The sequence below is a fragment of the Arvicanthis niloticus genome, chromosome 5, assembly GCF_011762505.2.
Source record: "Arvicanthis niloticus isolate mArvNil1 chromosome 5, mArvNil1.pat.X, whole genome shotgun sequence".
In the NCBI taxonomy this organism is placed as follows: domain Eukaryota; kingdom Metazoa; phylum Chordata; class Mammalia; order Rodentia; family Muridae; genus Arvicanthis; species Arvicanthis niloticus.
In genome coordinates this window covers 32,363,595-32,375,864 of record NC_047662.1, presented here as the reverse complement: position 1 = coordinate 32,375,864, position 12,270 = coordinate 32,363,595, and the positions used below count along the sequence as shown (strand labels likewise).

Here is a 12,270-nt window from a genome sequence, read left to right as displayed (position 1 = left end):
AACATTCACATACATAAGATAAAAATAAACAAGCCTCTAGAGAATAAAAAAATGTGAAAATCTTTTCTCTTATGATTATAAGCCCCTAGGGAATCTACTACACAGCCATAGTGTGTGCCCTGGGAAGGGAGCATGGCCTGACTTCTGGACTTAAGAAGTCTGACGAAGACTACCACATCGACACTGCACACTGGCAGGAACATGCATCCTGCTCAGAAGGGAAAGATGGCATTCCCAGGCTTCCATCTAGCTTCCTAACACAGAGAAGAGCTATAAGCTAGGTGTAGTGTGGCACATTGTTAACCTCAGCATGTGGGAAGGCCTCGGTGAGTTCAAGGCTAGCCTAACCTATAGAACAAGTTCCAGGGCTACATAGTGAAATCTCTCATAAAAAAAAAAGAAGAAATAAAAAAAGGGAAGGATAGACAGAGAGGAAAGGGAGAGATGGGGGTAGGGCGGAAAGGAGAAGGGAGCAGGGGGTGCTAGAGAGTAAGAGAGCAGGAAAAGCCATAAAGCACACTAGACAGAAGCTGGCATTGGGCCAGCAGCAGGTGCTCTCTGAATGTGGGCCTTCAGTCCCAGTGCTACAGCGCAGTATGGCTTCAAACCCGCTCACTGCGAGCCTCCGCACCTCTCCTCCTCCAGATACGTGGACACGGGACCACCCACACGGTGAGACGCTTCCCATACGTGGACACGGGACCACCCACACGGTGAGACGGTTCCCATACGTGGACACGGGACCACCCACACGGTGAGACGGTTCCCATACGTGGACACGGGACCACCCACACGGTGAGACGCTTCCCATATGTGGACACGGGACCACCCACACGGTGAGACGCTTCCCATACGTGGACACGGGACCACCCACACGGTGAGACGCTTCCCACTTACCATTTTTACTTTCTCAAAAACAACAGGTTCCATTTTTTTCTCTGGAGCGGGCTCACTCCCTCGTTTCCACTTATCGTCCTTCTCTTTCTGAAGTGAGGACAGGACAGTGACTGCTTAGTATCAGCGCAATAATGTTTCAAATGCAGGCAGGGCATCAAAGGTCACTAAAGATTCTGATGCAGAAATTCAACCAACTTGGTGTGGGCTGTGAGCACTCATCTTCTTCACCAGCCTCCATACTGGATGAGGCAGACACCACATTTTAAGGACTACCCACTCTTGAAATCTGTAATACAGACAGACTATCTACGGAAGTTTAAAAGTTGCCACCCATTTGTGCCTTTTATCTCCTATGTGTTACACATCACTATATAAAGCCAAAGAGATCTCAAAAAATAAACACTACAGGCAGGCATGGCGGCAAATGCCTGTGACCTCATCATTTGGAAGACTGAGGCAGGAAGATTTTGAGTTTGAGACCAGTCTAGGGTTTACAACAAAGACCCTCCAAACAACAATCCCCATACAAGAAAATCTCTTTCAGTCTCTGTTGCTCTTTTGAACTCTGGTCCCCTGCAAAAGCATCAGTGCTCTTAACCACTGGGCCACGCCTCTGGCCTTTTCACCTCTGTTTTTAAAATTAGGAAACAAAGCTAGAGGCTGAGCAGAATGAAACAAACGTGCGTGGACTTAAAAAGTTCACAGGCAGGCTGGAGAGATGGCTTAGTGGTTAAGAGCACTGGCTGCTCTTCCAGAGGTCCTGAGTTCAATTCCCAGCAACCACATGGTGGCTCACAACCACCTGTAATGGGATCTGATGCCCTCTCTTGGTGTATGTGAAGACAGATCACTTATATACATAGAAATAAGAAAAAATATATTTAAGAAAGAGAGAGAGAAGAAAGAAAGAGAGAAGAAAGGAAGGAAGGAAGGAAGGAAGGAAGGAAGGAAGGAAGAAGAGACGGCGGGAACAATCCACCAGGATTTGGTGGTGTAGAATCCCAACACTTGGATGTGAAGGGAGGGGACCTCCAGTTCAAGGACAGCCTGGGCTACAGAGTCAGTTCCAGGCCAGTCTGGGGTATTTAGCAAGACCCTGTCTCAATAGGCAGCCTCCCAAAAGAATCTAAAACATGTAAAAAGTCCACTGCAGAAATGCTAACCCAAAGTGTAAATGCCAACAGTCCTGCTATTGGAGGGAAAGAAACTGTTTCATCTGCTCACCAGGAGACAACAATCATCGCAGAAATACAGACGGAGCACATACAGCATGCTAGATGGTTTGCAAGGAGACATTATTTATAACTAGATTTTTGGTTACGCCTCTGAAGAAGGACACACCCAGATGAGTCATTAGGAGAGTGAACATGAGGTCTTCCTCTTAATTTTCATATTTCCTATAAAAATAACTTTATCATAACAATACTTTGTCTTTTGTATACTGTGGCACTGGAATACAGAACACTATTTCCTTTTTGTCTCTGTTTTTGGAAATAAAGAGTAAAGTAGTCAAGGCTGGCCTCGAATTTACTATGTAGCCAAGGTTGACCTTAAACTCCTGATTCTTCTGCATTTACACTCAAAGCGCTAGGATTACAGATGGGCAGGCACCATCATGCCCAGCAGAACACCATTTACATACTGAAATTAAAAAGTTCGTCTTTTTTTAAAAACGGACCTTTGAAGGGAGTACTGTGCACCTGTAATGCAGCTCTAGGAAAGCAGAGGCAGGCGACCTCTATGAGTTTGGGGTTAGCCTGATTTACATGGTAAATTCTGGCTAGTCAGGGTTACAAGGTGAGACCCTGTCTCAAATACAACAACAAAATCCAAACAAACAAACAAAAAAGTAGACATTTGGATGGGGGTGCAATACCTCAGCAGAACACTATTAATGTGCACAACACTTTAAGTTATATCCCTAGCACCCCACACTAACCAAGTGATCTTTTTAACAAAGCCAGTTATTTTTTTGTTTAAAACTAGTTGTTTTCATTTAATGGATGTTCTTTCCTTCTTTTCCTTCTTTGTTTCTTTCTTTCTCTGTGTGTATGGGTGAGAGAGAGAGAGACAGACAGACAGACAGAGAGAGACAGAGACTATGTAGATCTCAAACTTGTGCCAATTCTCCTGCTTCAGTCTCCAGGCTGGTATTATAGGTATGTGCCATCATCCTGACTGCTAAAAAATATTTCTCCTTACATATGATGCTGGAGATTGAAATAACTATCAATTCTTGTTATAACAAGAATGAGAGAACATCTAAGCATAGCAAATAAAAAACTAAAAGTCTCAGTATGTCTTTCCCACGTGAACACTTGTGGGCGGGGCTGCAGCAAAGCCAAGACTAGCGCTGGAGCATCCTCCTGTCATAGCTTGCCTGTCTCCACCTTCCAGATCATTCTACGTACCCTCTGACCTCGTTTGATCTTATAATTCATATACTTCAGCACAGTGAACATAACTTTTATTTTCCACAAATAAAAATAAAATATATGTGCTTTGGTTCTAAACTCTTTTTTAAAAGATTTATTTTAAATTATGTATTGTGTGTGTGTGTGCGTGTGCGTGTGTGTGTGTGTGTGTGTAGGGGTTATGTTGTGCATGTGAGTGCAAAGTGCCTACAAAGGCTACAAAGTAGGTGTTGGATCTCGTGGAAGCAGAGTTCCAGGCAGCTGTGGGCTGTCTGAGCCGGATGCTAGGAACTGAGCCCTCAGCCTATCCTGCAGAGCACATGCTACTGACTGCTGAGCTCTTGCCAGCCCTGTGAAATTCTTTTGGATGGTGTTCTCCGGGGTGTAGCTGTATAAGGGGTTAATTCTTTCTTGGAACACATACTAACTGACTAGCCTTTTCCCCCCCAGATGACGGTGAGGAGTTATCTGTCCTGGAACTTGCTCAGTAGTCCAGGTTGGCCTTAAACTTATGAAGATCTGTCTGCCTCTGCCTCCCGAGTTCTGGGACCAAAGGCCTGCGCCACCACACCTGGCCAGGGAAGGCTTTTTACATGAAACAGCTTAGGGAGCCCCATGCAAATACAGTGATTTCCCTGACTTTATCATCCATTAGAATAAACACTGAAAGGCTGGGGAATGTAGCTCAGTGGCAGAGTGCTTGCCTCAGCACGCATGAGCCCGGGTTCAACCCCAAAACAGGAACTGAATAAAATAGCAGTAGAATAAAAACTAGAAGACCGATAGCAGCTGTGCTAGGACAAGCACCATCCTTGCTGCTTTCTCCTGTCATCATTAGCGGGCATACTTATCCAAAACTGTCACTTGGCAACTGCGACCCATTTACCTCTGAAACTCTTCTCAGGAAAAGGAAGTGTCCCACTAGCAACCAATGACAGGCCATCAACATACCACAGTAGAAGGATATGCTGGTCGAACTGAAGGAAACACTGATGATGTAACTACATAAACATGCTTTTTTTGGGCATCATTTATAAACAAAAAGTATATATGCATATATATTAAAACACACATATACATACACACGATATCATTTTATTTGACCTATTATATTCAACATGTCCATCTTGAGAAATAATCTGGGACCAGCTAGGCAGCTCAGTGGGCAAGAGCCTTGCTGATGACACGAGCACAGTTGCTGACAACCACATGGTGGAAGGAGAGAAGTGACTCCAGTGAGTTATCCTCCAACTTCCACATGCAAACCATGACACTTATGCACACGCATATGTGAGTGGGTGCCTACACACAGACACACAGATACAACTAAATAAATACATGGTTTTTGTAAGGAAGGACTGTGGAGTTGGGTGTGGAAGAGACCTATATTCCCAGGACTTGGGAAGTAGAGGCAGGAGTTTGCAGCCAGGCTAAGTTACACGGTAAAACCCTGTCCCAAAAACTCAAAAAAGGAGGAGGGAGGGAAGAAAGAATTTGGAACTGAGAAGTAGTAGCAGTTCTCAATGTGGATCAAGGCAAAGAATCCTCTGATGATTGTCCTGTCTGTCCAGGAGCTGCCTGTCCAGGAGCTAGGCTCAAAGCATGTTCGACACCATAGCCTTAACTCAACACCTGGCTTTTTCCTAGTTTTACATTTATATATGTATTTGTTTGTTTGTTTGTTGTAAGCTTTAGTTTGCTTATTTATTTGAGGCGGGGCCTGGCTATGTAACCTTGGCTGGCCTGAAATTGCTACGTAGACAAGGCTGGCCTCAAATTCACAGAGATTGCCTCTAATCTTGGATGAGATTAAAGTTGCACTGCCATGACAGGCTACTTTCACATTTATTAACTGACCATTTGGGACCATTTTCTACTTCATTGGTATTTTGTTTATTAAGTGGAAGTCTTTCAAATTCTTCTCTGGCCTGATTAAAAAGTAAATTATTAGTATAAATAAAACTTGAAAGATTTACAACCAACCCTAAGGACATTGATGTCTAGACTTCGGTCCATATACTTCTTCTTCTCATATTTATCTCGGATAAATCCTTCAACAGCTCTGCAAACACTTATTAAGGATGAATCAAAAACCGTGTCTCCATCAGTGGGAATGTAAACGATCAATTTGCCCCCCCCCCCATGGCAATGTTCTCCCCTTTCCTTCCTGCCTGTTCCCCCCCATATTCAGTTTCCCTGAACAAAACCTTGAAATCAGTCCTTCAAGGCTACTGCAGGCAATCACCATTTCCTGATTTCCCTTTAGAGTAATGACAACAGCAAGTGGGATTAACCTTCACTGAACACAGTGACCGCTGTGGCTGATGCAGGGAAAGAAATCAATGATCTGTTTTAAGGCCCTTGATCAACAGACTTCAAAGACACCTAAAAGCCACTCAAAAGTAAGCTTACACTCTGCTGCCAGACTCTGATTGGTAGATCTCTTTCACGTAACAGGTCCTACCAACGTCAAACCCTTACAAGGTAGTCCGCAAAGTTCCTGGAGAAACACCACCTTCAAATGGGCTTGCTCTATGTCAGCCTCTGCTGAGGGAATGGAGGAAAAGCAATATTGATAACCAGTCAAATTCAATACTTTTATACAAGATATTTAAAAAGCAGTGCCAGTTTTGCCAATTGTCAGGGTTCACCAGAGCACAGTAAGCCATTCTTCTCGTCAAACAATAGTGTCAGAGATTCAGAAACTACTGGAGCTGTCACTCTATGGAAGAGCTCGCAGTGAAGTCACTGCAGCTCTAACTCCCTAGCTTTTCCTACTTGAGGCTAGATGGCAGTCCCAATGTCAGCACATAAACACTTTCTTGTTTTGGTTGCAGTAGAAAGAAAACCCAAGTCTTTGGCTAACCCATGCAGAGATGGCAGTCTAATCTCAGGCCTCGGAGGTCGCCTGGTTCTTTCCAAACATCAAAACTGCACTCAGCTATCACTCCAGAAAAGATACGGGTCTATCTGAGGTCGCCGAAAGGTCTCAGGAAGGTAGGCTTCATAGAGTCGGTTCGCTTTTCCATTCCCCATCTCTTGCATGCACTGCAATGAAAGAGAATGCAGACAGGGAGGTGAGTCCAGGAAGGGCCTTCATCCCGCCCAGTCCTCACTGTGCAGAGAAGCCAGCTCAGAGAGTGGCAGAAGCAAGGTTTAAACTTGTGGGTTCTGCTTCCCAGCATTTGGTCCCCACAGCTTTTTCCTCTCCACAGGTTACTTTGATTTTTTTTTTCTTTTTTCTCTGAGCGTATGAGTGTTTTTCTAGCATATAGGTCTGTACATCACGTGTGCCTGAGGAGGCCAGAAAAGCCTCATTCCCTGGGACTGGAGAGCCTCTGATTCCCTCAGATTTTGTTTTGTTTCTAATTGAAAGTTGTGTCTAAAAGACATAAATAATTCAGAAATAATTCATTTGAAAGCTACAGAGTTATCCATCAGATTTCTACAGGACTGGTACTAACAGGAACTATAAATTCTAAGTTAATACAAGTTTTTTCTTTTGGCAGTGCTGATAACTGAACTCAGGGCCTTGTACCTAGTAAAGAACTGTTCTACCACTAAGCTACACACTCAGCCTTTCTAAACTTACACTTTATCTAACTTACTTAGTTCTGTTATGAATAAACGTATTTTCCATTTAGCATTTAAGTAGGCCTCCACATAGGTTAGCTTTAGTTGTCAACTTGATACAATGTAGACTCACCTGGGAAAGGAGTTATCTAGCCCTGACTGACTGACCTGTGGGCATGATTGTGGAAGATTGATTGTCTTGATCGTTAACTGACCTAGGAAGACCCAGCCCACTGTGGGCAGTAGCACTCTCTAGGCAGAAGTGTCTGAACAGTACTAAGACAGGTGAAAGCTAGCTGAGAGGCAGCATGGATCTGTTTCTCTCTGCTCTGCCTATTGGTGTGATGTGACTAGCTGCTCAAATTCCTGTCTGGACTTACCCAAAATAGCGGTTTAGAACCTAGAGTTATAGGCCGAATTAACCCTCTCTTTCCTCACTTGTGTTGCTTTTGGTCAAGGTGTTTTATCACAGCAATAGAAATGAAACTAGAAAAAAAAAAAGTCCCTCACCATTTTAGACCTACAGTGGTCTATAAGCAGAGTCTGAGATCATTTCTAAAGCCTCTTCGGACACTTAAACAAACCCTCCTATTTCTACCATTGCTTTAGCTCGTGCTTTTCTTTCCATCCTCCGTTCTTAATATCCCTACCTCCCCCCAAAAAGGAAAGAAAATCTTCAAAAAGGGTTTCAACATAGGAAGAAAATAAAGAACAATGACATCACACTAAACAGCAGACCTCAGGCTATCAGGCAGCATCAGTTTATGTGTCACCACCAGGCCACCAAGCTGACAGCAAGCTAGATTTATACATTCATTTTAGAGCACAGCACTATGCTAGCGCTGGAAACACAGCTCAGGCACAGCTCCGAGTGTCTGCCGAGTATATGTGAGGCCCTGGCTCAATCCCTAAAACAAGGAAGAAATGTACAGTCTATGATTTGGAAGGGTTGGCTTGTTCTTTTTAATGGTGGGGATCAAAACCAGCACACTCCCTACAGGTTAGGCAAACACTCCCTTGCTGAGCTATACCCTCAGCCCAGAAGGTGCTTTTGTGGTTTTGTTCCTTTGTTTTAAATGACTGCCTACATCTAAAACTACAAGTGTTGTATCTGTAAATGCCAAAGGCCCACCATCTTGAAAGAATAATAATTTTATCTGGTAGAAAACAACAGCTATCATCTCAGCTCTTGGGAGGCTAAGTACGGATAGAGTTAGAGGCCTGCTTGTCGCAAAACAACAACGAAAACAACAATTTGCTGGGTATAGTGACACATACTTTTAATTTTAGCACTCAGAGGATAAAGACAGGGAGATCTCTATGAGTTCCAGGCCAGCTAGGGCTAGCTACCCCATAAGATGCTGTCCCAAATAAATAAATAAAATAAAAATTAGAATTTGAGAAATGTGTTTGACAACTAAGTTTTCCTCTTCCTCTTTCTTCACCTTCATGATCAGTTTAGCATTCAGCCTGAAACTGCTCTTACATGGGTATAAGAGAAGCTGGTTATAGGCTGTGCTGGTACCTGAATCTGTTCTTGAGTCCACTGGTCGAGGTTCACTGATTTTACCCTGGATATATGCACTCCCAGATTCCTGTGGATTCCAGCACACCGAATGCAGATAAACACACCGATGTTCCAGGAGGCCCATCTCGGCCCTGGGAAGAACAAGACGGGACAGTCAAGTACAGATTATGAGAATGCCCAACCCATCTGTGCTGCTTAGATGATCAAGCAGCATTTCTGCTAAAACCAAGTGAGATTTTACTTCAATTACCTTTTTATTGACTTCATTCATTCCTGTAGATCAATGTTTGACTTTCAGCTTAAACTCTGAGTGTACAGTACAGAAGTTCCCAGGGCAGTCACACCGCTGTGCAGTGATCACCACTCTAAGTCCAGAACAGTTTCATCACTCAAATCCCAAACCTACTAGCAGGCACTCTGTATCCCTGCCCCCACTGGCCCTTAGCTCCCAGTCCCTGGCAATCCCAGGTCTATTTTCTGCCTAGGCCTTGCCAGTTTCAGGTATCTAATAGACATGGAACTATGCAATGTGCAGACACAGGACAGGTTTTCAGTGTCTAATCAGTGCTAAAATGCACATCACAGTACTCTGTCACTTGTATGAAGAAAACTCCCAGGAGAGTGGTGGAAAGCCACATCTGAGTCTCTCTAACCTGGTACCTTACACCAACTGTGGAAGACACTGTGAAGATTGGGGGGGGGGGGGGGGGCGCTGGATTCAGCTTTCTTCCTAGGAAAAAGGATATGTACACTGCAGGCCAGCCAGGCTCATGCTGAAATTGAAAACGCTGTTATCCTCTCCTCAGGCCTATAAAATATGCATCTACATTAACCTAACAAGATCCTCTCAGCTGGGCTGATGCCCCTATTTTACCCAACTACAGAATTATCTAGATTCAGACTTGCCAGATAATGTAGTTACTTGAATGCTTATTGGTACAAAGAGAAGTCTCAGATGTGAGTTAAAAAAAAAAAAACCTGTTATAGAATCTTCTATCCCCTGACAGTTCTCTTCACTCTAATAATATCTCTATAAAATCTCCAAACTGTTTCTCATAATTTTATATGGGGTGGGAGGGGAGACTTATATGACAGTTACCAAAGACTGACTGAAAAATTTGATATAGTTCCTTCTCTATTATTCCTCAGAAACTAATGGCATATATTAAGCACAGTATCAAAATTAGAGGTTGAAGTGACGCCAATGCTGCTGGCTTTCTACAGAGATTAGCAGCGCCTGTGCTTGGAATAAAAATGTTGGAATAAATAAAAGCCTGTGGATTTTGACAGGAGTCTTGATGAACAAATGCTAGAATCCTATGGGAACTCTTAGAACTCTGAATCCATTATTATTATTAGAAAGATACTATTTTGATTCAGGTAAAGTTCATTGTAGCAAAATACGGAAGCACAGGAGGTGCAAGTCTTTCTAGTCACCACCAGGGGGTGCTCTCTGCTTGAAGGTTTTTTGCTAGTCTTTTCACTGGTTCAGTCTCTCTAAATCCCTAGCTGACTGCATAGTCTTCCACAGGCTAAAAGACACACAATGACTCATGTACTTGTTTCTGGTAGTGGGGTGTCATACAGCTGCAAAAGCAAAGGGCCAAACCAATGTCAAGGAGGTTTCTCATGGTGCTGAGTTCCTGTTTGTGTCAAGTGTTTTCAGAACTACCGTATAATCTTTAAAATGTTAAATGGGACCAACCAAATATCAGTATTTCTTGTGTTCTAGATTCGAAAGTCTTGAAATCAAGATAGTTAAGATGGGGCCAGTGAGATAGCTCCTCAGGTCAAGGCATTTGCCACCGAGGCTGGTGACCTGAATACAATCTCCAGAACCCACGCAGTAAAAGGAGAGAATGAACTCTCACAAGCTGCCCTCTTGTCTCCACACATGCAGTGGGACCCCACCACACAAACACAAGACACACGCATGCACGTACACGTTAATAAGCAAATAAACAAACATAATAAAAAATTTTTGGAAAGAAGTTAGCTTTGGAAGAGTAGACTATCTGCTTCCTGAGTCCAAGTCAAGAGAGAGAATCTACAGTCATCCAAGATACTAGCAGCACTGGGATCTCCAGACACTTGCAGTGGTAAAAGTCTTCCTGCTCCTGAGTCTACACACTTGCAAAGACCCCAGAATAGAAATACAGGCAACTATCTTTTAATAAGCAGCCAGATGACAGCCTCCCTTCCTCTCCCACCCCCACAGCCCTCCCTCCCGGCATCCCTCCCACATTTTCCCAGTGAAATGGTGACACTTCTCATTTCTACCTTACTCAGTCTCTCACCCTCACCTGACCTCCCTGCATCTCAGGCTAAACCGATGACCTCATGCATTCCAGGCAAAAGCTCAACCACTGCTTACAATCTGAGTTCTCTCTCAGTTTTGAGCAACTAGACTTATAAGTCACTAACTACATAACCCATAAGAGACCATGAAATTAAGGAAGAAACAAAAGTTACTTCTGGGCTAGGAGTGGAGGAGCTCAGTGGTAAAGCACCTGCCTAACATGCTAGACTCTGGGTTCAAGCCTCAACACTCTCCCTCAGTTTATATGGCTGAAAACATGCGAAAATGGTATAGTTATTAAAAGTATAATCTGTGAAGTCAGAAAAAAACTACAATTCTGTCAGATGACCTTCAGAAAGTTGTATTTCCCAGGCTTCAGTTTCCCCATCTATAAAATGTGTTTAATAACACCTACCTCAAATTGTCTAGAACAGAGAAAACATCAATAAGTAACAACTACACATAAGAACATGATACAGAAGAAGGATTCTAGGACATATTTACCATTAATCTCCACCGAAGGGCAGTCAATGGATCCACATGTGTCTCCCTAACACTGGACAATACTATAGAATGCTGGGGGTTTGCAGTTTGTTGTGCTTTCTTTCCACTTTGAGACAAGATCTCACTATGTAGTCCTGGTTGGCCTCAAACTTATAGCAATCCTTCCTCCTTTGCTTTTGCATTGTGGGATTATAGGCCTGTACCAAGACCTAACTTCCTCCACTCCCTTTATTTTTAAATGAAATGTATTGTATGTGTTTTATGATATGTGTGATACTGTAAAATACACAAAAATGGTTATTACAGTGGAATAGACTTGTTCAGTGTTCTAAGAAACACAAAATTTTAAGCAACTTTATTTCCTCCAAAATAGTCTAAACTGTATCACCTAACCCCCACCAGCTGCAATCCTCTGCATGCAATCCTTGTCCTTATGCCAGCATGTGCCACCACTCATACTCAGATGGTCCAAGCTGCCAGCTTGGATGGGGGATGCTCAGATTCCATAGTGTTTGACACCACTGCTGCAAGGCCTTGCAGCATCTGCTTACATCGGGTGTCCCTGCAACTGTCCATAGAGACATCATCCTGAGATGAAGCTTGGGAAGAGGTGATGCCAAGTAATGTTCTCAACAGTTTTGGAAGCAAAAGGAGTAACAACTGGTGCAAGCAAATGGTGACCATTAGCACAAGAACAAGGTAACTCTGCCGAGCACACTCATCAGGGACTGCAGCACAGCTCAGGAGGTGCTGACGACTTCACAATGACATGGGGTCATTATGCAATGAAGAACACGTGAAAATGAACAAAGCACGTAGATTTGGTTGATCAATTTAAAAAAAAAATCAAGTGTAGAATGTATCCACCTAGTACGGGAAAATCTGGGCTTACACTACCTGCACACACTCTGATACCTTAAGGCTGGTGGCTTCAGATGTGAAATGGAAAGTAGGCAAGCAATGTCCAGCTTATATTCCACCCTGGACAGCATTATATACTGAATAACTGCTGCCGCCCTACTGCAGCTTGTTACCAACCCCATGCCCACCAGAGC

General features: G+C 43.4%; 1 protein-coding gene across 2 annotated transcripts in view; it reads right to left on the bottom strand.

Moving 5' to 3' along the window:
• Positions 1–12,270, bottom strand: part of Smap2 (small ArfGAP2) — a 46,994-nt gene that overhangs the window by 7,562 nt on the left and 27,162 nt on the right. For both annotated transcript variants that reach the window (XM_034503032.2, XM_034503033.2), the window contains 4 exons: positions 8,410–8,543; positions 6,274–6,359; positions 5,295–5,373; positions 898–984 (listed from right to left, as the gene is read on the bottom strand). In XM_034503032.2, coding sequence (XP_034358923.1) covers positions 898–984; positions 5,295–5,373; positions 6,274–6,359; positions 8,410–8,543 — 386 coding nt within the window. The remainder of the gene's footprint in view (positions 1–897; positions 985–5,294; positions 5,374–6,273; positions 6,360–8,409; positions 8,544–12,270) is intronic.